General features: G+C 24.8%; 1 protein-coding gene across 1 annotated transcript; it reads left to right on the forward strand.

The window, feature by feature from the left end:
* Window positions 1-302: 302 nt before the first annotated feature.
* Window positions 303-2,570, forward strand: THM16 (myb-related transcription factor). The gene is made up of 3 exons (NM_001247371.2): window positions 303-575; window positions 971-1,100; window positions 1,601-2,570. Exons 1-3 carry the CDS (start codon window positions 443-445, stop codon window positions 2,265-2,267), a joined length of 930 nt encoding a protein of 309 aa, NP_001234300.2. The 5' UTR covers window positions 303-442; the 3' UTR covers window positions 2,268-2,570.
* Window positions 2,571-26,061: the final 23,491 nt, after the last annotated feature.

The following is a 26,061-nucleotide window of genomic DNA, read 5'->3' on the forward strand; positions in this document are numbered from 1 at the left end:
TTTAATTAAGTTGAAAATGATATTTAATATTGAATTCGTGTTTAGACACGATATATATAATTGAGATTAATATTTTGATATTTTTATGAATATTCAAATAACCTATTAAAGTTTTTCAAATTGATTCTAAATATTTTGATTTTTATTTATATATAATAAAAATAAAAAATAATTTATTAATAAGCCGTGTTTTTTTTTTTCTTTAGAGGTGTTAATGTGTGGTACACCACTAGGGTTAGTGGGGGGTGGGGGGGTGTTTGGTTATGATTTTATATATAAGTAGGTGGCCTTTGTTGTTGTTCTATAGAGTTTAGGCCAACTCTTCATCTCTCTCTACAAAAACAAAATAATCCCAAAAATCTCTTTTTCAATATTTGGTTTCATCAAACATCAAAAATTTTCTTGAACTTAGTTGTTATTTTCTTGAAAAAATATTATCATCATGGGGAGACAACCTTGTTGTGACAAAGTTGGATTGAAGAAAGGTCCATGGACAGCTGAGGAAGACAAGAAACTCATTAACTTCATTCTCAATAATGGACAATGTTGTTGGAGAGCTGTCCCTAAATTAGCAGGTCTCTCTCATTTTTTTCATCTTTTATAATTCGTCAGACTGTATCTGACGAATTCATTTAGACTAGACGCCGCAGGTTATGACAGAACCTGTTGCGTCTATATGATTGAATGATAAAAAAAAATAGACACATATTAATAAAATATGAAAATATTTTTCTTTCGTATCGAACACGCTGTGTTGTGTCATTGATAATAGGAAAAGTGTGGGACAATGGTGTTTAGTGTGCTAATTTGGAAAATGAGAAAAGGGTGGTTTCAATGATTGTTTTTATTACTAGAATTGGTCCAAATTTCTAAAAAGAAAGTGAATTATTTATTTATTTACTAGTATATCTTGATTATAGTATATAGAAATATTAAATATATATATATATATATATTTTTAATTATGCAGGGTTATTGAGATGTGGAAAGAGTTGTAGATTAAGATGGACAAATTATTTAAGACCAGATTTGAAGAGAGGACTTTTATCAGAATATGAAGAAAAAATGGTTATTGATCTTCATGCTCAGCTTGGAAATAGGTAAATTATAGTAACTTATTTTTTTGAAGTATAAAAAAAATATGTCAATTATTTCTCATGCTTTTCCTTTTTTGACATTTAAATATTTTTTTTAAAAAGAACATGAGTTAAAAGTGTAGTACTTATTTAATAAGTGATATGTCCATTTGGAGCTCTTTGTGTGGATCATAAAGTTCTTTAAAACTTCAAGAAAATAAATAAATAAATTTCAAGTGGTAGACAAAAAACTTTAACTCAATTTCAGGCACCCATTCTTCATTGTGTACTTTTCAATGTGTCATTGTTGTTTATCAATAAATTTTCAATTTCCTTTACCAATTAATGACTCTTTTTACCTAAGTGGGAAAATGGACCCCTCTATCAACATGACAAAATAAATTTACTCTCTTGATCAATGGAGGGTAAATATGTCATTTTAGTCATGGGGTTTCTTTTTATAACATTGATATTTTCTCACAATATATTCTGAATTACTGATCAAGTAAACTTATTATTTATAGGTGGTCAAAAATTGCCTCTCATTTACCTGGAAGAACAGATAACGAAATAAAAAATCACTGGAATACACACATCAAGAAGAAGTTGAAGAAAATGGGGATTGATCCAATCACTCACAAGCCACTCTCCACTATCACTATTGACCATACAAACACATTAGAACAAGAAAATCAACCAATTGAAGAAGAAAAAAATCAAGATATATTATTGGCACAAATGGATATCGAAAGTAGTTCAATTGATCAATCAACTATTGCAAAGATCAAATCAGAAGACGATAACAATAACAATAATAATAACACCATGGCAACGAATTGCGCTAATAATTTTGACTCAACCATAGTGGAAGTCAACAATAATGGCTTTTGTATTGATGAAGTTCCATTGATTGAACCTCATGAGATTTTAGTCCAAGAATCAACTCCATCAACATCATCCTCTTCATTTTCATCATCATCATCATCCAACATTCTTGAAGATTTGAAGTTTTTGTCAAGCTTCGATGAATGGCCATTAATGGAAAATAATAATAACAACAATGTGGGATTTGGATGGGAAATTAATAATGATTTTAGCAGCACATTGGATTTTTTGCTTGAGGATGATCATAGTGACATGATGAATAATGTTACATTTGATGAATCTTGGAAGTTTGAGCAACTCTTGTGATATAATACATAAGTTTATTCGATACGCAGAGTTTAATTTAAAGTTTTTTTTTTGATTGGTCAGTACGTGTCACTTTTTGTTAATAGTAGTTTTAGTTGATAAAAAAGTGGGAAAAAAAAGGTACATGGGAGAAAAATACAAAAGTTCCCATATCAAATATTTGTTTTTACTTTTTGTTGTAAAAAACTCTTTTGTTATAATGTACAAATCAGAATAAATTGCTGAATGAAAAAGTTATATATATTCTGATCATTATACAAGTTTCATCTATATTTTTATGAACTTTTCTTTTTAGTTTGTTAATTTGTTATCATTCCAAAACTTTATTATTGAACAAGTTTCATGAAATAGTCAGAATGGATCTTGCATCTTTTACTTTTTTGAAAAATTAGTCAAATTTGAGAAATTTCATTTACAAAATCACTTATTTAATCAACTCGATAATCCTTATGAATTTTGTAAAGAACTATAATAATAAAACTTTAATTTGTTCGATTTTTCTTTTCAATATTAGATTTGTTAGATTCATCCAAGAGTATCACTAAACAAAATGATACTATATATTTTGACATTTTCTTACACATGGCATAGATAAATTAATAAAAAAGAAATCAAATGATCAATTAACTTGTATACTGTGTAACCACTAATATATTTTTATTTTTCAAAAGTCAAAGAAAAAAAATATATATCGATCAAAGTCAGTATCAGATATTCACCAGACGATAAAAATAAGCTTAAATATTGTTACATTTTTAAAATTAAATATTATTTGTTGATTGAGGCTAAATTATAAATATTATTTGTTGATTGAGGCTAAATTAAAATATTTATCTATATATTATGCCTTTAATAATTAATACAGAGTGTAGCTAGATTTCAAGAAATCCTTCATATATTTTAGTGGAGATGCAATAAGCACTTTGATACATAATGCTAGTACCATTTTAAATATAATAATAATATCACACAGTTAATTTACGATCATCTCAATTATTATATTTTTATTAAAATACCTTCATGGTAGTTGCAAACGTAAATTGATTTATAAATTACGTAAAGTAATTACATAAATTATTCACAAAGCTTTGATTCCTATCGCGCAATACTATGGTTTTCATTAAAATTTAATTCACATTTGGCTACACCCATAGTTGCCACAAGTGTCTATTTTTTTTTTGTAATCTCATTATATTAGTACTAATTATATATTTAAAAATGGTGACACGTGTGCTTATAACATTGATATTTACATGTTATTAGGTATCATAACTAAAAAAAATAATGGATTAATTAATATCACATGTATAGTAAATACTTTTTTTCCATGTGTAATATTTTATTTGGAGCAGTTCTCATGTAACAATATAGTTTGGTGTAGTGCATGGATTTATGAAATATATATAGTAGATAATTAGTGTGTAATATTATTTAAATCTTTAAATTGATTTAAAAATAAATAAATGTCAATCAATTGAGGAGTTTTTTTCTTGTTTTTCTACTAAATACATATGACTAATTATAAAAATAGTTCAATAGTTTATAGTCAAAAATTGTACTTTGTCAATTGTCAAAGCAGTCTATTATCCTTTTATTTTATTTTTTTATTTTTACGTAATTTACCTAAGGTTGAATTGACTAGCTTACCACCAGATAAAGATAATCTTAGATTATATGACAAATTAATTCTATATTATTTTGAAATAAGTATGTCATCCCAATTGACATCATCAGTGACATAAAAATTATCTGAAAAAATAAATTCGTTAAATCCTTTTACATGTTTTACAATTTTATTGTGACTCTTATGTGGAGGGTGGATCGAGGAGAACGAGTGAGATTTTTAATCCTTGGATAGATTAAAAATATTATACCTAATAAATCATTTTTCTTAATGTCAAATGATTGTTTAAAGAATTGTTGCATGGGGTTAATTATAATAGATAAAAGTCAAATTACTTTAACTTTTTATAACTTAATTTATACAATTAAATCACAAGTTGGAGGAAGAGATGACAAACTTCCCAACCAAAACCTAAAAGACAAAAATTAAATAAATTAATATATAATCATGAAGATACCAAATCTCCTACTATTAGAGTATTAGTCAATGATTAGTGTGGAATTAGAGGGGTGTGCTAATAAATCATTTAGTCTATTACAAAGAATAATTAATATTTTTTTTATAATTGTGGTGTTCGAATCAATTTGCACTTCCGTCAATACAATTATCGAGTCATTCTCTGTCCATCAAGATTCAAACAACTGAAAAGAAATCATCTAATATGAATTGTTGAGGTTTACTAATACAACTTATTCATTAGAGAGCGTGTGAATATCTGGACCAGTTTGCACTTCTATCAATACAAATATCGAATCATTTTCTCTGTCCTCCAAAAATTAAACAAATAAAAGAAATCCCCTAATATGAATCCTTGAGGAGTTTGAGGTATACAAATACAACATATTCACTAGAGTATGTGATGTACCTTTAAAAATACATATTTTTTATAAAGAAAAAAAAATTAAAAACAAAAATTAGAATGCATCATTATTATCAAAGATGAAGTATGCAGCTACGTACTAAGTACTTCACATGTGATGCAATGTATAGTTAATTAGTTGGAATAATAGCATTAATTAGTTTTGAACTTGTTGAATTTTTGTAATTTTTCTACATACAAACTAAAGCAGCATAACCATTTTACCAAAATAAATAAATTAAATTTTCAATATCATTTTATATATGGAGTTTGAGAATGATATAGTATACAGTGATTTTATTCTTAATTCACAGAGATAGATTGATCTTTTTAAGAAAAAAAATCAATTCAAATAAACATATCAAAATCAGTAGAAAAAAATATGAAATAAAAAATGAATATATCATATAACCTTCAGAAAAAGGAAACAATTACAATATTCAAAAAACATAATAATCGAATCGTAAAAAATAACAAATAGTTATAACATGAATGGAAAAGGACTAAAATTATACTTTTATTTTAATTTAGGCAAAATGTCACATTTGCTTGTGTAATAAATACTCCGTATTCGAAATGAAGTAATTTTACACTCCATTAAACTTGGATTAGTAAAAAGTCTATGTTTAATTATTATTTTCCCTATTAAACCTTTAACTTGTAGGTAATATAATATAATTAATTATAAACCATATTAAAAAGTTATCGCGTTGATTTGATCATATTTCTAGAATAATTTAGATGAATACAAAAGCTACCACTCATTTATAGATACAATACCTGTTAATAATAAGGGTAAATTAAATACGAAACGATCTCCTAATGATAGAGGTAAATACGAAATGATTCTTGGAATTGCTTAATTGTTTTGATTAATCAAGCAATTAGATAACCTAATCATAACCTCCAACAAAGAATTAATTAAAGATGCTGGAATATAACAGCAAGAAAAGTACCAATTCAAATATGCTGTTGAAAATATTGTTCCAAATATATATTTGATATTTTAGTCGTTATTTACCTAGAAGTTTGTTCAAATTGGTTAAACTCCAATCATTAATGACTATTCGTCAATTTTGAAGAAATTTGCTAGAAAAAAAATATTTATCTAGAAGGGAATGTTGAAAATTTGTATATTCATATTACATTATTATAATGTCTTATCGAGGATAGTAATATTGTTGCGTCTCAAAATATTTATCATATTAAATCTTTCAATCAAATTAAATTATAAATATTTTAATTAAAATATGGATAACATTACTATGTTGGTATGATTCACGAATATCCAAATTTTAATTTTGAAATATTAAATTAATTTTATTATTTAATTTAAAAAAATAATCTTAGATTCCTTGTTTTAGGTGGAGAATCTGAATTTTCTACAAAATATTTGTAGCAATTGCTTTCCCAAGTCTTTTACAAAATTAAAAAAAAAATAATTCTTCAAATTCGTTAAAATTGCTTTTAAAATAACTTTAATTCGCAATTACTGAAAAATAATCGAGAAAAATATATAATAGAACTAAAATGAAAAAAGGGGGGTGAAATGGGAGAAAGAAGTGGAATTCTTTAAGTGAGTGTTGGACCGGAAAGATTCTGTGTACATAGACTTACCTCTATATTTCTGAAATAGAGAGACGATTTGCAAAAGACCCTCAGCAAGATACGAGAAAGAAAACTTAAAGAACAAAAACAAAGGACATACATTATAAAAATTTAATAAATATTTTCATCCTAGTAATTAAGAACAGTGTTAACACTTGATAACAATGGAATTATGAAATAATATCGCATACATATTTAGTACTAATTGTGGCATTATCATATCATTGCTCTAAAAATATTTTTTGAATTTTAAGTCAATCTGCTATTCAAAGGTAACGGTTTAACTACTCTCTAACTTAAAAGTTAATTATTACAATATTCTGATTTTGCTCTTGTCATATATATCTAATTATATTCTTTAAAAGTTGCTAAAATGATTGATTGATAAATATGTGAATCCATGAAGAGATACAAATATCCCTTCAAATAATTGAAGGCGAGGCGGCTCTAAAAAATCAGTGGTCTAAAGTTAAATTTGAATGGAGGTCTTAAATTTTAATATATATTTTTTATGAAATTAATTATAGTCAATTGTTTCATCTTTCTTGAGATATAGTAATAGTATTTATAATTTGTCAAACTTGTATTACTTCTTTACTCTTTATAAAATATTTTCTACAAATAATACTTGATATTTTTTTAAAAAAAGAAATACTTATAAGCTATTATTTTTTTTAAAAAAAAATACTTATAAGCTATTATTTTTTTTTAAAAAAAAATAAGGCCCCTCAAATTTTGAAACCTAAAGCAATTGCTTTTATTTTTTTGCAAAATTATAGAGCCGCCTCTAATTAAAGGTTGAATGTGTTTAATCAGATATTATATACTAAGAAAAAAATAAAAATTTAGAATGTGTTTGGTATGAAGGAAAACATTTTCTGGAAAGTGTTTTCCAATTTTCTCATGTTTGGTTGGGATAAAAGTTTTGGAAAATATATTTTTTAAATCAACTGATTTTCCTCAAAATTAAGAAAAATGGCTTTTGTTCAAAAATTAAGAAAAACATTTTCCAAAACTCTCATCGTTTTTTGGGGAAAACGACAACAATTTATTAAAAAAATTCAATTTTAAAATTTTATTTTTTACCCGATCCCTGACCCCCCCCCCCCGTCCAGTCCCCCCCTCCCTCCGCAACCCCTCCCCCTCCCCAAAAAAATAATTTTGCTTTTTAAAAATATTTTCAACTTCAAACTTTTATTTTTAAACTCCTATGCTCCTCCTCCGCTCCCCCCCCCCCCCAGCAAGCCCCCCACGCACCCAAAACCCCCCAAAAAATTAATTTTGTTTTTTAAAAATACTATAAAGTTTAAATGTTTATTTTTTCACTCCTAGTCCCTCCCCCCTCCCCCACCCCACCCCCACCCCAAATAAAATTGTTTTTAAAAATTATTTTCAATTTCATAAATTATTTTCTCTAGTAAAAATAAAAGATGTCTTTCAAAAACATTTTTCATTCATAATCAAATACTAAAAATCATTTCCAAAAAATATTTTCTACTAACTAACCAAACATGAAAAGATAAATCTAAAATCTACTTGTTGTCTCTCAAAAATACCACTTGAAATATATGGGATCCACATGAATAAACGCATGCTTATAATCAAGTCACTTGGCTACCAAACCAAAAAAAATTCTTGGTTTTGGTATGAATAAATTAAACAATTTGAATGTTCAAAATCTTCTTGTTAGGAATGATATGTATTGCTTTCATTTTTGTTTTCTTTGTGTCTTCTTTATTTTTGTATTTTTCATTGCGAATTGTTTTAAAATATTTTTTTAGCGGAGGATTATATTGGAAATAATATTTCTATTCATAATATAGGAATAAGATATAAGTATATATTACTTTTCTCAAATCTGATATGAATAGTTATATTAGATATGTTATTATTGTTGTTAAATATAATATTCGAAAATCAGGTATGAGAAAAAAAAACATTATCCACTATTTTTTTTCCTTTACGTATCTACTCAATTTACATTACTAATAAAATTGACCTAGTGGAAATAAATTCTAGCAATTAAACCTAACTTCTTGGTTATTCTGTGATGGAGAATTAATTGCTTTAATCAATTGAAAATAAAATCATTTAATGAGTCACTTGTCCAACAAGGTTTTATAAAAATGGGAAAAATAGAAGTCAAAATAATTCAAATCTTGGGTTAAAACTCCCCCAAAATTGAGTAACTTTTTTTAATGTATGCATGCATTTCTAGTTCTAACTTCTAAGTACTTGTAATTATCTTTAGGATGTGTTCAATTTGGCATAAAATTACCCTAATGGTAGGATTTCTTGTATGTGATCACACTCAATAAATAAATAAATACTCCTAATAATTAAATTAAGCAACATATCATAGTCATATGCATGTATAGTAGAAGTCTTTTTAAAATTCGACTCAATTGTACGAGATTACAGTTTACTCAACGTAATATTTAGAGTAAATATAAATATCTTTTACATATATTTATGTTCTACGTAACATTATACACTTTGCTTTCTCACAAGTCGCAATCTTAGGGCCTTGGAGAAGTTCACTACCTAACCGTTCACAGTACTAGTTGGACTGTGTCTGAACACTAGACTTTCTTAGGTTATATATATTGACTTTTGGTAATTATAAAAGAAATTATTATAAGGCTAAGAAAATATCATTTGACCTTATTTACACACATTATTAGAAAGCATCAAATAATTATTTTGGTAATCTCTAGCTAATGTGTAGCTAAATAGCTTGGTGGACAAGTGCGAGTCGAAGAATAGGATTGACAGATTTTTAGGTTGATGTTTGTTTTTGAAATGAGATTCATGTTATACCTTTGGAGAAACTCAAAACAAAAATTCACACGTTTTTAGGTTCAATGACGATGTAGACGAGGGAACAAAAAAAGAAGATGCATGATATTGGTTTGGGTTATGACATATATGATATCAGAGTCAGATATTTTCTGGAATAGTATATGTGCCCATAACTAAGGACGAATAGACGTGAATAGAACATACAGAATGATCGACAGAGTTCTACTGACAAGCTTTTAAAGAATAGTGTATATATAAAATTTTAAGCAAAGTTAACATCATCATCAGAATAAAAAAGAAAAATAAAAATTTATAATACAAGTTTATATAGTATATGATATGTAGGTACATGCATTTTTTAACTCAATGATGACGTAGTCCAAAAACAAATTTATGGTCAATGAGATTGTAATTGTGACGTTTATTACTTGATTATAACTTCATTTTTTTTTTTACTTATTTAACATTACGAAACTATTCGCGCTTCGCGCAATTATATGAAATATTTATAAGATAATAATATGAAATATATAATATTTACGTTAGTATCGAATATATAGATAATATTTATATTTCTTCTTGTCTATGATATCATAAACTTTTATAAAACATATAATATATATTTGTTTGTTTTGTATATGTATATATTAGAACAATATATACCGTGATGAAGTAAATGAAATAAGGGATAATATGTTGAAATAACAATATATTGTATTAGGTTGAAAATATTTTAGATGTTTTAATTTTCTCTATCTTTTCTAGGAGTAGTGATGTTCTATCCAAACTCTGATTTCGTCAAAACAATATTGTTTTCTTTTATTTTATTATTACACTAGTAAACTTAGCCGCGTTATGCGCGGTGTCTAAAAGTTTTCATTTTTATTTAATTTTTAAATTCAAATAGATTAGTTAATAAATTTTATCATTTAGCTTTGTAATTTCAACTCAATACATGAATTAATTTTATCAAAAAATATATACATGTACGGTCAAATATCTATACTTTTTTTTGGTTGAATAGTACCTATTATTTTATGTTAATTATAATATATAATTAAGAATTTATGACTTCATTATCCATTTGAATGAATTCTCAAAATTAAATATGGTTAACTTTGATGTTTTGTTAAGAATTTAAAGTGAGATTTTTAGTATTTTAAACTTTTTTAAAACTATCAAAAGAATTAAAATAGTAATAAATTCAAAAACAGACTTAGAAATATGAAAAATTATTCGTAATAGATAAGCTACCTATAATTTGAAGACTTGAAAAAAGTAATTCAATATTTATATATTAAGATATAAAGTTCTATGTATATTGATTCTTTGAAAAAAAAAATGGGTGATACATGATTTTACTTCGGTAAAATAATTTTTAGTGATATAGAATTAACATAAAAATAATATATTATTGTTAAAATGCATAATAAAATAAGTAATAAATGAACAATTATAGATGAATGATAAAAGGTTTTATGGTAAGACTAAAAAAAACTTATATATCTACTAAAAACTTATAATTAGACTCTTGAATTTTTTCTGAATAAAGTAAACATAAAAGAATTATTCACAAATAATATGAATATTTATAATTATTAACGATAAATAATATTTTCTTATAATTAAAGTGTAGGATAAAAAGTTAAGTAAATTTTTAGAATCATAATGATGGAGGATGAATGGTTAAGTAATAAGTATATTTGAAATGATTATCTGTATTAATTTTTTCCTTGATAAATTTTCTTTTATAATTCTAAGTTTTTTTTTTAAAAATTTATTTCAACGCTATTATTAGTCTCCTTTTTTTTTAGTCTTTGCTTATTTAATTCCAATAAGAAAACATAAACAATTAGCATCGTAATTAAGAGAATGAAGTTTGCTCGTCTTTAGTATTTTTACTAGTTTATATATATTTTTGTAAAACAGTAACAATTAGCATCAAATCTTAACATAATCAAGTTAGCTTGTCTTAAGCTTTTTATTAATTTAAGCAAAATGTTTAAATGAATTCTCTTAATTAATTTTTATTATATTTTTCATGATTCATATTTTATTTAAAATTTAAAAATAACTTCATAATAATTTTGCTTGTCTCCCGCCGCTAAGCGTATCTACAAATACATTTTAATGTTTTCAAGAATTGTTTTTGTCTTACTTTTAGTAATGATCTTGCTCTTATAATTTCATGCAAAAAAAACAAATCAATTATTCTCTTTTATTTATCTTATTTTGTATCATTCTTATTAGAAGTAAAAATAATTATACAAAGAAGTCTTTGTCGATAGATTTTGCATTACAAGATTAAAGTAGAGGACAATTAAGCTAAACATAAATATATTTGGTTAGAAATATTTTTTGATGTGATTTTAAGATGTCACAAATTTAAACATTAAGTAATTTGGGGTTAGGAAGGTATAAAGTTGGAAGTTATAGGTATTACTAATAAGTATTAATTAAGTATAGAGGTTTTGAAAGATGAAGAGGTGTGAGTTTAAGATAAAAATTAAATTAAAAATAAATATATAAAAATAAGAGAAAAAGGTAAAAAAAAATGTGACATATTTTTTTAATAAACAAAAATATGTTTAAGTAAAATCCTCCACCATTTTTATGACTTATTTTATTGTATGACATATTTTCTTTTTACCTCATTTTAGAAATTTCAAATTATTAAAAGTCTCCAAATATGCTTCTAATAATAAACATTATTTTTAGTAATTACTATTATTTTAAACAATATATATTTTTTTCTCTTATTTTATATTATAGGAGAGATATCTATTAAGAGAAAAAATAATTAAAAATAAATTTAAAAAGGGACACAAAATTAAAAAGTTAGTCAAAAGGAATAGAATTTTTTTTGAAATTATCAAAAAAAAAAAAGTAATCGTACGAATGTTTTAAAATAAAATTAAAAAATATTTAATTTTTTGCTGATTAAATTCTCAAAATTGTGAAACATTTGGCCTATAAATAATAATTATATATGAACAATATAAAAAATAATGCAACGTTAAAATTATGTATTTTTACCATATCATTGTTATGTGATTGTGAGATACGAAACTATAACAAGAATCGATTTATTTGATTCTTAGCTATATAATATTTGAATTTAATATTTAGTATTTTATTTACTTTATATTGAGATATGATATATTACTTTTTTTATTACTTATATTTATTATATATTTGTATAACATTTTTATAGCTAATGAGGAGGATGATATTGTTAGACGAAATCAGAAATAAGATATATTGGCGTTTTTTCAATTAACTAATTAATCTGATAAGGAACCAATTAACTCTTGTTACATCAGTGATTTAACCGGAGAACTATAAACAATCCATACAATAATACCAACAAACATACATAAAATTAATTAACTAATCAAGAAAAAATATTTAAAATATATGATTCTTCAAATTTACAAAGTGAATAAAGACAATCAGTGTCGATAGAAACTACAAGATTAAGAAAAAAAATCTCAAAAAAACTACAAAGAGAAGCAAGAAAAAAAAAGAACAAATTATTTTTTTAATAAAAGAATCATGATTTGTATCATCAACAACTCAACCTAATAATATCAAATATATATGTAATTACAAAAGAACAAAGTGATAATGATAATTAGACATATTATAACATTTTTCCTCACAAATCAAAATATGCAAAATATATAACATTTTTCATCATACATCCCTCTCCTGCAAAAATCAGATCAAAGAAGAAAAAAAAAATTAACAAATCAAAGGTATAAAAAATGAAGAATAAGGAAAATAAAAATAAAATGACCATCATGGAATATCTCAAAATGGATTTTTATAGGTGTAATATTTTTATATCTCATCATTGAGGCATGCCACATAGGCTGATTGAAGATCCTCATTTATATATATATATATATATATATATATATATATTGATTTGCTTATTATAATTTTTTAAACATTAATTAAATACTTATAAGATTTACGAAAAATGAAGCATATAAAGTCATGATTCATATTTAGTATTAAACTTTACAAGTAAGATGAAGACACATGAGTTATAAATAATTTAAATGTATAATTTTATTAGCCACTGAATGTATTACTAATTATGTATTGATTTTATTTGTAAAATAAAAAAATAAAAAAAAGGTGTGAAAATACAAAAAAATGAACAGAGAAAATATAATAATTGGTGATTACATAAAAATTATAAATGCATTTCAAAGCAAAAAGAACGACGACAAATTGTTACATACGCAAAAAATGACATCATGAAAATAATAATATATTTTTCAATTCCTTTTTATAATTTATAATAGAAGTGAAACTAATCATCATAAATTTTGTTGTTGTTAAAATTAAATAATTATATTTATTTTTTTCATAAGAAAGAGAAAATAGAATAGTAAGGATCAAATGATTAGCATTGACAATATAATACATTTAGCTAAATTATTTACATAAATTAAAAATTTTAAAACTCTAGCGAAAGTAACTAAGTTGCTAATAAATTTCAAAGTGAAAAAATAATCTCTAATTGTGCTTCATTTTTTTTCCTTGTACCATCTTCCTTTGCAAAGAGATCCGCCATCATGTTTTTATCCATATGTCAAACTCTTCATATATGCAACTAACTGAAGAAAAAAAAAGCATATACGAATTAAAAATAATTATGTCAAAAAGAAAGAACGAAATATAAACCATATTTAATATATTTATATATTATCTTTTTAAAAGTAATAACAATAGTAAATAATAATTATTTCTTAAAATCTAACAAATATTATAATCAAACTATATCATATATGGAAAACTAACTATTAGAAAGAGTAATTGCATACGGACAAAACATTGTTAAGAATTAAAGAGATTTTTTCAATCATACTTATTTGATAAATTATAATACAAACATAAAAATATATATTAAGAAAGCATGTCTAAGTACATAAAATTAAAAAGAAAGACTTAAGAATGAAACATACCTTACCTTCATATACTTTTTTTTGGTTACATGTTAGCTAATTCACAAACAAGTATTATGAAGAAGAGAAATTATAACTTTGTATGTGAATCTTCATGAAAATAAATATGAATCTATATAGACAAAATAAAGAAAATGAAAAAATAAGAACTTAAGAATAATATATTTATTAACTTCATGTATTATTTTTTTTGTTACATGTTAATTTTCTTCACAAATCAAATACGAATTTATATAGACAAAAATAGAGAAGATAAAAAATAAAAATTTCAATGAAGTATTTCTTACCTTTATGTACTTTTTTTTTGTTACAAATCAAACTTATATGATGAAAAAAGAAAGAATAATTGTGATGTGAATCTTCATGAAACTAATATAAATTTATAGGCAAAATAAAGGAATTCCATAAGACATATAAACTTATAAATTTAAATTGGAGGTTATGAATATAAATTATGAGAGTCATGAATATTATTAAAAGTAAAAATTAAAGAGGGGCAAGTCATGGGTAGTAACTCCTAGTGAATAAATTCAAAAATAAAAATAAAAATACTTAAAATGTAAAAAAAAAATAAAAAATTATGATTTCATGATTAGAAGTGAGATAAACAAATAGAAAAGAAATATAGAGAGTTTTTTTTTTATATTATAAATGTTCATACATTAATAAAGTATTTATTTGTATATTTGTATAAATGAAGTAATATATTTTTATAATAAAATAATTAATTTAAATTAGAAAAGTTAAAAATAAATAAATTATGTTTCTCTTTTAATTATAAGTGAGATAAATAAATAAAAATTAGGAAGAGTTTTTGTTATAAATGACCCACCATTAATAAAATATTTATTTGTAATAAATTTAAATAACTTTTTATGATATACAATAATTATTTTTAAAAAAAAAAATGAAAAAAACTAAATGCAAATGGAGGCCATATAGAGGTGCTACATCACCTCCTTAATGATCCTCATTTATATATATATATTGATTTTCCATTTAAAACTTCCTCACCATTCAAATTTATAAATATTTATGTATTGCAATGTGCGTTTTTCTAAACGTCGTGGCTTTTATTTAATTCTCTAAATTTTTATAGTCAATAGCTAATAGAAATTCTTGACCAAGATATAGTGTGAAGTGTGAACAAACATAAAGAAATATCTTTATTTAAGAAGATTAGCTCTAAAATTGCATTTTTCAAAATTCATTTTGTCATATATTGATAAGTACATATTATGTTTGTAACATTCCGGTCCATTAATGATATTATTAGTTTTGAATTTAGAATTATATAAAAAAAAAATTTTAAAAAAGTATCTATAATCTTACATTTATTTCCTTATAATTCACATTTCTCATGAGTTTGATCGATGTGAAAATCACTTAATTAGAACGTTACACGCACCATCCTTGCTGCGATTCATCATATTATATCTCTTATTTTAATTTTACAATCTAAAATAAATTTTAGAGAAACTTTTATCGATAAATTTAACAATTAATTTATTCACACGCATGAGATTTTGTTGTCCTATTTGCATGTATTCATTTTTTTTTACCATATATAGAATCACACAACTCTACCATATTCATGGAGTGATAACATCGCCACCAGTAAAATTGAATATTATCTGTTCGAAAAATCATATTGTATAAATATTAAGGGAATTTTTTTATATATAATATTTATATTATTCTAATTATTTGCCAACCCCCATCCACGTTGAACTTCTAAGTTGGTCAAATAACCAAAAATAGAGAAGCATAAAAGAAAGGATATAATGGATTTTGCATCAAATAAATGTAGACAAAACATACAACTAAATCCAAAAATATGACTATGAATATACGCGGTAACGACAATTTTTTTTTTGTCAAATAAATAATTAATGTCACACCAAAACAAAACAGAAAAATAAAATAAAAATATCTTGAAGACTCAAATAAAAGTTACTATACGTTGGTCTTCACATATATATAGTACCATTATAAGTCTAAATAACGCGGTATTCAAAATCAAATTTTATATGAATCATTAATGACTTTATCTACAAGTCAATCGTCATATGTGGAGGGAGAATTTTCATCAAACGGGTTCAGTATATATGTAATAAAATTTTATATATTGGAGATAGATAATTATATTGGACTTTCTTTTTCTACCTTTCCTAGGAGTTCTTACCCGTTTTGTTTTCGACTAAATGTCTCTCGTCTGTATTGGACTCTTAATTAATATGATTTGGACAATTCTCTCCTCTTGATCTAGAGTTTTCAGGGTAGAGTTAGACATAACACTGCAAAAGTATTTTGTGGCCAATTATTTTAACAATAATAATGTAATTATCATTTTATTATATTAGCAATATTAATAATATATATGTTGTTAAAGGCTTTAGTGATTCATCCAAAAGCAATATCATTTACTCATGCCGCTAAATATTATTGTGACAATATAGAAGGAAAATCTATTGCCACTAAATGTATTTTTTGTTGCAGTGTCGTCTTCATGGAGCCTCAACGATCCCGATGGCGATGTCCAAAGCGTGACGGACCGGGTCAAATTGATATCCATTTAGTTATACAACATGTAAAGATATATATTTTTTTAACTTTATATATGTAATGTATACTTTGATGGAGGGGTTCAGATGAACTCTTTCCGCCATTCTAATTTCCACCTCGGAGTTAGAGGTTTTTTTATTCAACGACTAAACACTGAGAGACGGATCTAGGATTTAAAAAGTTTTTGTTAAATTTAGAATTCTACAATAATACATGAGAAAAATGCTGAAAATACTCTTGACGTCTTGACTTAAAGATATGTTTATCGTTAATCAACTAACTCAAAAATGTACAACTAAATAGTCAAATAATTTTAAAATATTTTTCCTATTAATATTTACTCCAAAATAAAAAGAAAAATTCAAATTTTTTCGCTTTATATTAACTGTTAATCCAAAATAAGGTAAAATGAAAAATAGTTTGCTATAAAGAAAAAAATATTTCTTTGTATCAAATGTGAACGAAGATTACTTATAAAGCCGCATATATTGGAACAAAAATAAATTGGAATATTTTGCATTCACATGGTCTATTAGAGAATATATATTATTGCATTTGTCAATTAGAAGTTAGAACCTTCATAAAATAATTAAAATTTATTAAAATAAAGGAAGCGCATTAAAATAACACTTAGCCATACATTTTTTGTCCATGCACAAAGAAGCTAATATAATTTTTTTTTAAAAGTCATTTTTTTTTGTAAGATGGACTAAAATTTCTTCATCTTTAATTAGAGATTTAACTGGTCATAACAAAAAATTGATACTATTGTTTTTATGTTTGTTTTTTTAATGTTAATGCATTTTGTAGAAACAATTTTAAATTATAAATCATCAATTTATTTTGCTCAATGGGTCTTGAATGAATTATATATACATTTTATGTGGTTTTTGTTCTTTTTAATGTAAACATAGGTTTTGAAGTCAAAATTACTACAAATTCTTATCTCAAATTTACGAGTCTAATATTAAATTTAATCGACGCAAAAAATTTTATTCATTTTATCACAATCTTGAACGATCATCGTAGACATGCTATCTCCTTTTATAACATCCCACTTAACTATACCCACCGAAAAGAAAAGGCAAAGGAGAAGACAAATTAGATTTGAAAAAATTAAAAAGAAGAGAAGAAAAGCAAACGCGTTTCTTAGTGCTAAAAAAAGTTGGAAAAGGCCAAATACTTTTCCTTAAAAAAAAAAAGGATATATACATAAAAATAATAACAATAATAATATATTTGATAAAATTTTATCAATAATTGAGATCTAAAAAGTGTGAAAGTAGAAAGTTTATTTTCGATATATATATACCCCATGGTTCAAATATAAAGCATATAAAAAATACATGTATAACAAATACGGTAGCACACTTATTTTGAAGAAGAGAACAGTAACAACGATAACTGAAGCAAATGAAATATCAGTTAATAATACTCCTACAGTACTAAAGTTAAAAAAACAAGATAATAGGAAAGTGATAATAACGATACTAGACCTACTAACTTTCTACTCTGGTTCTCGACTTTCATATCTTCTTATCTATGATCACGTTCTCGTTAAATAAATAAAAATAATTTAAGAAAAGTCAAAATAGGGACTTGACTACCAATCATCACTCAGCATATATTTTTGTCAGTTATACTTTACCTACTCAATTACTGGCTCTTCTACTTTGACTTGGTAGTTATGGGCCCTACTTTAGTGGGCCCACTTCAATTTCTTATATTTTGTGGGCCCAATATTCTATTTTTGTGGGCCCAGGCCTGTTTAAAGATTTGTCGCGCGTGGGCTTTTGTAGCGAGTGAAGCTACCAAACCCATCAATGTGAGCCTGTGTTGTGGGCCCATTCTTTTAGATATCTATAAAGTTACTTTGGGCCTGTCTTTTATTTTTTTTGAAAAGTTCAATTTGGATCATCATGACATCTTTGTGATCTTAGCCCAGAAATTCCGCGATAAAACGATAATAATATATTCAATGTAATTTCATAAATAAAATTTTTAAAAAATGGTGTATACGAGTCTCATCACTTACCTTGAAAAGGTAGGAGCGATAATTTTCGATAGACCCTTGTATGATGAAAATCTGTAGTAAAATGTAAACTTTTATGGGATATTCTAAAATATTTGCACGTCTATGTGTTCAGAACGACTTCAATTATATGTTGTTTGAAGTTCTTCATCAAGTTAAATTGTTGACACTTCTGATTGATGTTCGTATAAAAATGATAAATTATTTTAGAAATATATAATTGAAATTTGTACAAAAAAAAATTGAAGTAATTTTGATCATATGAAACATTAGAATCTATATAGTACACTTGATAATCTTTTTAACTTCGGACACTTATTTTGAAGTGGATACACTTATAAATATTTTGAAAAATATTTTTCTTTTTTAACATGTAATATGATTGAGGATTATTGATAAAAACATTGATTAACTATTCAAATCTAAAATAGTTTGTAATAATTATAGACAAGAAAATGATGTCCTCTCTATTCCCAAATAAAAAATAAATAAAAGTAGTACCAATTAAAATTAAGAAATTTTAACATATTATTACATCATTGTGATGTCAATATTCTTGAACATGATGTCATTAGATGAATCCCACTCGAGTAACTAAAACACTTTCGTGTCAAAGAAATATTAACTTGACACGTTGGAAAAAATATTTTTTCTTATTTCGTGCGTCGATTAATTTATATAATATTTAATTGTAATTTTTGATTGTTCGAAATGTGAATATATCATTTGATATTTTTTTCATAATTAATATAAGTTATGATAAGAAAATTTGTGTATTATTTCATATTGAGTAGAAAATAGAATAACAAATACCATATAACTAATAACTATGTTACTAATATTTGCATTATTTTAATCAGCATTTACGTCTAAACGATTCATTTATTTTATTAATAGATAATTATATTGTAGGTTATCAAACACGGAAAATTATTTTTGGAAATATGGATATTATTCCGTAGATAAGGTTGTCATGATTAAACAATATCTGAGCTTACTTAATTGGTTGGATGATTAATCCCACCTATTTAGTTGGCAAAAATAGAAAATTATAGAAATTATTAATTGGCAAAAATAGAAAATTATAGAAATTATTAAACTACGTACTTTTAGCATTACCAAAAGTTGTTGATAAGTTTTTCATTAGGATAACAATGTCGATTATATATATGATATCACTGTTTTTCAAAAAAAAAAACAAAAAAAAAACAAGACAATGTCAATTATATATTAAGTGAAAAAAATTAATAAATCAAAACCATTCATCAATTTTTTAAAAAAATTAGCAATTACACTATCTTTATTTATTTTGTTTATCTTACTATTTTATGGACTGTTATTTTTCTCTTTATCCCGCTCTGATTATATTAATGGTAAGATTTGCGTAAATCAACCCTCTTCATATTTCACTTCTAAAACTTACACCATCAGAAAGTTATATTTTTTTTAAAAAAAATTTAACATGTAAGATTTGACTTATTATATTTAAAACGAAAATTGATTTTTTTAATGTATAGTTTATAATTACGTCACACTGAGCAAAGAACTAATCATTCTCTGTCAAAAAAAAAAATCAATAAATTGAATTAGGTATTTTAATGGAGATAAGAGAGGATAAGAAAAAAAAATGCACTTTTAAAGATTTCATGCATGCAATATCATTTGCAACATAAATATTTTTCCAATTATTTAATGCAGATAAAAAGGGCCTTTATTTTTAACAATTATTTTAGCTAGGGTTTTAAAAAAGGCTACAAATTAAATACTTTAAATATGTTTAAAAAGGAGCTAACTTGTCTCTTGGCTATCATTTCCTTTACCAATGCTAACATAATCTTATTTCTATTAAAAAAATAAAGTTAATTTAAGAAAATTATGAAAAAAGAAAAGAATAGTGGAAGAGTGACATGGCTAGTGAGAAATCAAAAGATATCATTATTTATATGAAAAATAATAAAATGAAAAAGACATGAGTTTCTTTTTTTTTTTTATATATATAATATAATCATTAGACATGAGTTGGAAGTGTTTGGCAAATATACTATTCTCCCAATTTTGGAAATGATAATGATGACAGATAGATCTATAATTCAAGAAGAATTTGGAATTTTTGGTTCTCCTTGGTTATTTGATTTAGAATTTAGACGTCGTGAGTTTCTTGATAAAGTATTAAGTTTTATTAAATTAGTAGATTCGTTGTAATGTATCGTGCAAAAGAATAATATAAAATATCATAATATGTTGAGTCTGTGAATAAAGTCTCACGTTAATAATTGAAATGGAAAAAAAAATTACTACTATATAAGACATATCGATATTCCTCAAATTGTGTGAGATTTTTAAAAGAAAATTGTGTGAGTTTGACTTAAAACAGACAATATCACACCATATAATTAAAATTATGTGTGAGCTATTTATTCCAACAATTAATATCAAAATTAATGATTTAATAAAACGAGTATGAATGCTCGATTAATATAAATGGCACACACTCAAAAATCAGATAAGCCAATTAGATATGGACCTTAGTAGTTCGATGAAGAGCGAACAAAGTCTATAGCAACATACATATAAAGTATAGTAATACACTAAATAATGTAATAAAATTTATTTTGTTTCAACCTAAAATACGTTCAAAATACTTTAGTTCGCGCAAACTTTCTAAATTTCTTTTTACATACATTTTATATAACTAGAAATTACATAACATTGATTCAAACAAATATTTGTAAAAAAATAATAATATTATTTAAATTCTCAATATTTTTTATTTTTTTAAATTCAAAGGAATATAATTAGGCAAAAGGGCTTGACCCTTATGGGGCGGTTTGCCAATTTTTTAGGACCTGCCGCCCCACGCTCATTGGTTCATTTTAGTGGATATTGGGACCCAATTTTTTTTTCCTTTTAACATGATCTTGTTATTTATTATTTTTATTATTAATATAAAAAGCTAAATAGATAATATAAAATATATGGCTGAAAATTGAAAGTAAAATACAATAATTGATTATGAACACTAAAATCTACACTCGAGTATATCTACATGCAAGAATAAAAATATATTAATATACTTTCTTTAGCATAAAAAGTGATGTTAAGGTCAAAGAACTAAAAATTATACAATGTTAGAACATTGATTAATCGGGTTTTTTCAGGATAGTTTAAAAAATTTTCATTTTTAATTATATATTTCGAATTTGAGTATTTGAAAATTAAAAAAAGGAAAATCGAAATATTATCGTTATATGTTATCTATAGGGAGATTTAACGGTATTAATTAAATTTCAAAGTCAATCATCTCATGACAACATGTCAACATCCTATAATAGCACTATCACCTTGATGTACTAAGAAAAAATTCAAAGGGTTTGTTGAGTCTAATTATGAGTTGTTTCCTTGGAATGAGCTAAGCAAACACGTAACATAATTTGGACAATGTATACAACTCTAGTGGGGTAGTTTTATGTGAATTGTTTTTCGAGGTTCATTTATCGGATATAAAGTTACAACAATCGATCTATACGCAGTAGAATGAATGAGATTGCTTCGTCTTTGATTAGAGATTCTGTATTTGAGCCTTCGAAATCGTAAAAAAAGATCAAATTTGAAGCTTCAATCTCAGAAATGAGTCATATAAAATACATAAACCTAGATTTCATACCTCAAAACGAGTATCAAGCATCAAGTGTATTAAACGAATTAATAGAATGATTTATTAATATACTTAGCCGCTCAACAAAATTTTACACACATTTTGTTTAATTATTAATTATTTTAATAATAGACTATATAGTGTAAAAATTCCTTAATAGGTTTTAGTAGATAATTACTCTTAGTATAATTCTTTTTTAATTAAGACTCCCATTACATGTGTGGTGAGTTTTATTCATTTAAATAAAAGAAAAATGTTAAAGGAAAATGATGATGTAATGCTAACATAGACTTACGATAGTTTAACCTTTCCTTAAAACTATTATACATAAGATAATAGATTCAATATTGCCCCATCTTTTCTTAAACTCTTATATTCATATATAACAATGAAAAATTTATGAACTTAATACTAGTATGTCACCAAAATATATAGCTCATATGTTATAATTATTTTTTCTATGATACAGTAATTGATAATTTATACATCGAGCTATCTTTTTCATTTTATTTCTTGATTACTTTTCTCTTTTGGGCACTATAAGCACACTCTATTGGTCCACTTTCTGATCAGTCACATCCATATTTACACGGTTTAAAAATTGGTCTAAAATACTTTTGATTATTATTATTATTTTAATTGTAAGCCATTTAAAGGGACCCCAAAAAGAGTGGAACATATATATTGGTCTCACATTTTTTGAGTATATTTGTAAGAATGCTAGTTTGCCAACACATCATCTCCAATAAATAAGAGGAAACAAACTAGTGTATCCAAATATCTACTATTATACTCTATTTATCATCTTTATAATTATGTAACTTTATAATTTCTTCTTATAGCATGATGATAATGATGATGTGAGATGTTGTTGTCTTCTTCTTATTGGTTGATGTGCAACTCGTCACACTATATAAAAATGATGTTTAACGATAATTCATTAATGATAATAATTTAATTATCTGTAAATATATACTTTTAGCAGTAATTAATTAGTATTCTTTGTATATGTTCCAAGATCTTTTAGCAACATTGGATCCAATTACAATTAACTAATGGCTAGCTAGCATTGTCTATCTTAATTTTAATTTGGTAACTTATTAAAGTCTAGTTATTAACTTATTATAACATATCAAGTACATTTGCTATAGTATAATCTTTTTATAAATATTATCTGTATATATAAAGTTTATTTGTTAATATTTTATGTGAAGTCTTATCCTATGATACCACACTACATGTTTCTACATTTTTCTTTCTCATTTGATGCCAAAAGTGTACAAACCATTATGGGATTTGGGGACCTCACAAGTGAAATGGGGATTGGAGAGTCACTTTGTTATGGAATGTATAGAAATTCAATATTCATTATTTTCATTTTGTTTTATATATTATAAATGGATCATTGATTGGTAACAATTAGACACATACACCTTCTATTTTTCATTATTAGTCTTTATGACTATAAATTTTGATTGGATAAATGGTTTACTTGTCTCAATCAATTTTTAACACATTGCTTTTGGGGTTTTGTTGCACTTTTTGTGGAGTTTGGTAGGATTATAACCTTGGATTTGTTATGATGTAGATTTAAGTGGCCAAAGAAAGAAGAAAGACATATGTTAATTTGAATTCGGAGCCTAAAAGGTATAAAATATTAACAAAAATTTTAAAATGACATATAAAATTTTATATTAACCATAACAGCAAAATTGCTGAAACAACAGCGATTTTCTCCGCCGGAACTGCTACTGCAGCGATTTGCAGAATGTGATTTTTTTAAAGAAAAAAATTAAAATCGCTGTCTAGGCAGCGATTTTCATTTAAAAATAGAAAATTTTAAAAGAAAATCGATGCCTATGCATCGATTTCATTTTTTTTAAAGGCAGTGATTTTCATTTTTTTAAAAAGAAATTAAAAGAAAATCGCTGCCTAGGCAGCGATTTTTATTTTTTAAAAAAGAATTTTTTTTTAAAAAAAAGGCAGCGATTTTTGTAATTTTTTTTTTTTAAAAAAAACACATTTTGCGAAATCAGCGATTTCGCTTTTTCCAGAAATCGCTGTTGTTCCAGCGATTTTGCCGTTTTGATTAATATAAAATTTTATATACCGTTGGTATTTTTGTTAATATTTTATACCCTTTAGGCTCCGGACTCATGTTAATTTTATTTATTTATTTATTTATTAAGGACTACTTATTTTTAGATAAAAGTACAAAAATATGGATGAAAAAAAATAATTCTAAGATTTGAAGTTTTAAAATTCTTTAAGATGATCTCGATCTAATAGTATATATAATTATAATTAGATTCATATGATTTATTTATAAATACTTGGTGATTTTTTCAATACATGTACAAAATGATAAAAATTATTATATTAACGTGTATATGCAACTTATATATAAACTAACTTCATCCTTGGTTTAACGGAACAAATGATCGAGATCCCTCTCCCTCTTATATATATCCATCATAATTTCAAATTAGTTGCATCAACTCCTTAAAAATAAAACTTTCAAACATTAGGAGCGTGATTTAATGGTTAATAAAATGAGTTAAGAACCATAAAATTTCATGTTTATATTTGAGATGCAAAACTAAATCAAATGGTGATTTTTTCTCCGATCTATCTAACCTTGTTGAGAAGAGTTACATGGTACTAATCGTGTTGATGAAAACTAACAGATATTTTATAAAATTAATTGAGATATGTACAAATTGAATCGAACCCCAGAATAATTTTTTTTTTTTAAAAAGCCAGGTGTCATTATCATTTGAAGGAGTAAATGTAAGAAATAGACACTTTTTTCAATATCAACTCCATTAGTTCCAACAACTAAAAAAGGAGTTTATTTTGTTAGTTACTTTAAGATGGTGCACCTAGGATTGATCTCATTGAACATCATTTTGACAAAAAAACATAGTCTTTTACATCATCTTTTGATCCATTTTTTTTTTCAAAAGTAGATTCAAGAAAGTTCTCATGAATATGACTTGTCCCCCCATATTTTTAAAATTTTTAATACCCAAAAGAACTTTTTATTTAATTTATTTGTCTATTTGTATATGAGGAATAATGAAAAAGAATAAAGGAAACTATGTAAGACATGCATGTGACCTATGCATATCGCAATTTTTATTTATAATAAACCCTTTTTTTTAATTTTCAAGAACTCTAGCATGCTAGATTAAAAAAAATAATTATTTTGCGTCACTTGACATTTGATACGTGCTTATGATCTGATTAATTTGGGTTCAAATCATAAGTTCAAATATTTATATTGATTTAAAGAAAAAACGTGAATAGTGATTAACAATTGTTTACATAAAAAAAAAGTTTGAGTTTGTGAAAAATAGGATCGTATTTGAATTTCTAACAAGTGAGACTTCATGACAATATCGTGAAAAGCCAAAAAAGTTTGTCTTCACATTAAGCATAGGATATATTTATCTAAATATTATTTCCCTACTAAAAACAATTAATTTTCAAACTTCTCAATATGTGGCTATTTTTGCAATGAGTACAAGCTCTAAAATGGCTATTCCTTAAAACTTTGTAGCTCAGCCCAATTTGGACATTGGGCCGAAGGCAGAAGTTGTATCCAAGAACGAAAATAGGGAAACTTACATAAATATATTGTAATTTATCATTGAAAAAATTACATAAA

This window comes from Solanum lycopersicum, chromosome 11, assembly GCF_036512215.1.
Source record: "Solanum lycopersicum chromosome 11, SLM_r2.1".
In the NCBI taxonomy this organism is placed as follows: domain Eukaryota; kingdom Viridiplantae; phylum Streptophyta; class Magnoliopsida; order Solanales; family Solanaceae; genus Solanum; species Solanum lycopersicum.

Excerpts from the sequence above, each read along its gene's own strand:
- THM16 (NM_001247371.2), top strand. The coding sequence starts at position 443 with ATGGGGAGACAACCTTGTTGTGACAAAGTTGGATTGAAGAAAGGTCCA. Across the intron at positions 576-970 it reads AGCTGTCCCTAAATTAGCAG|GGTTATTGAGATGTGGAAAG; the intron begins GTCTCTCTCATT and ends TTAATTATGCAG. Across the intron at positions 1,101-1,600 it reads CATGCTCAGCTTGGAAATAG|GTGGTCAAAAATTGCCTCTC; the intron begins GTAAATTATAGT and ends TATTATTTATAG.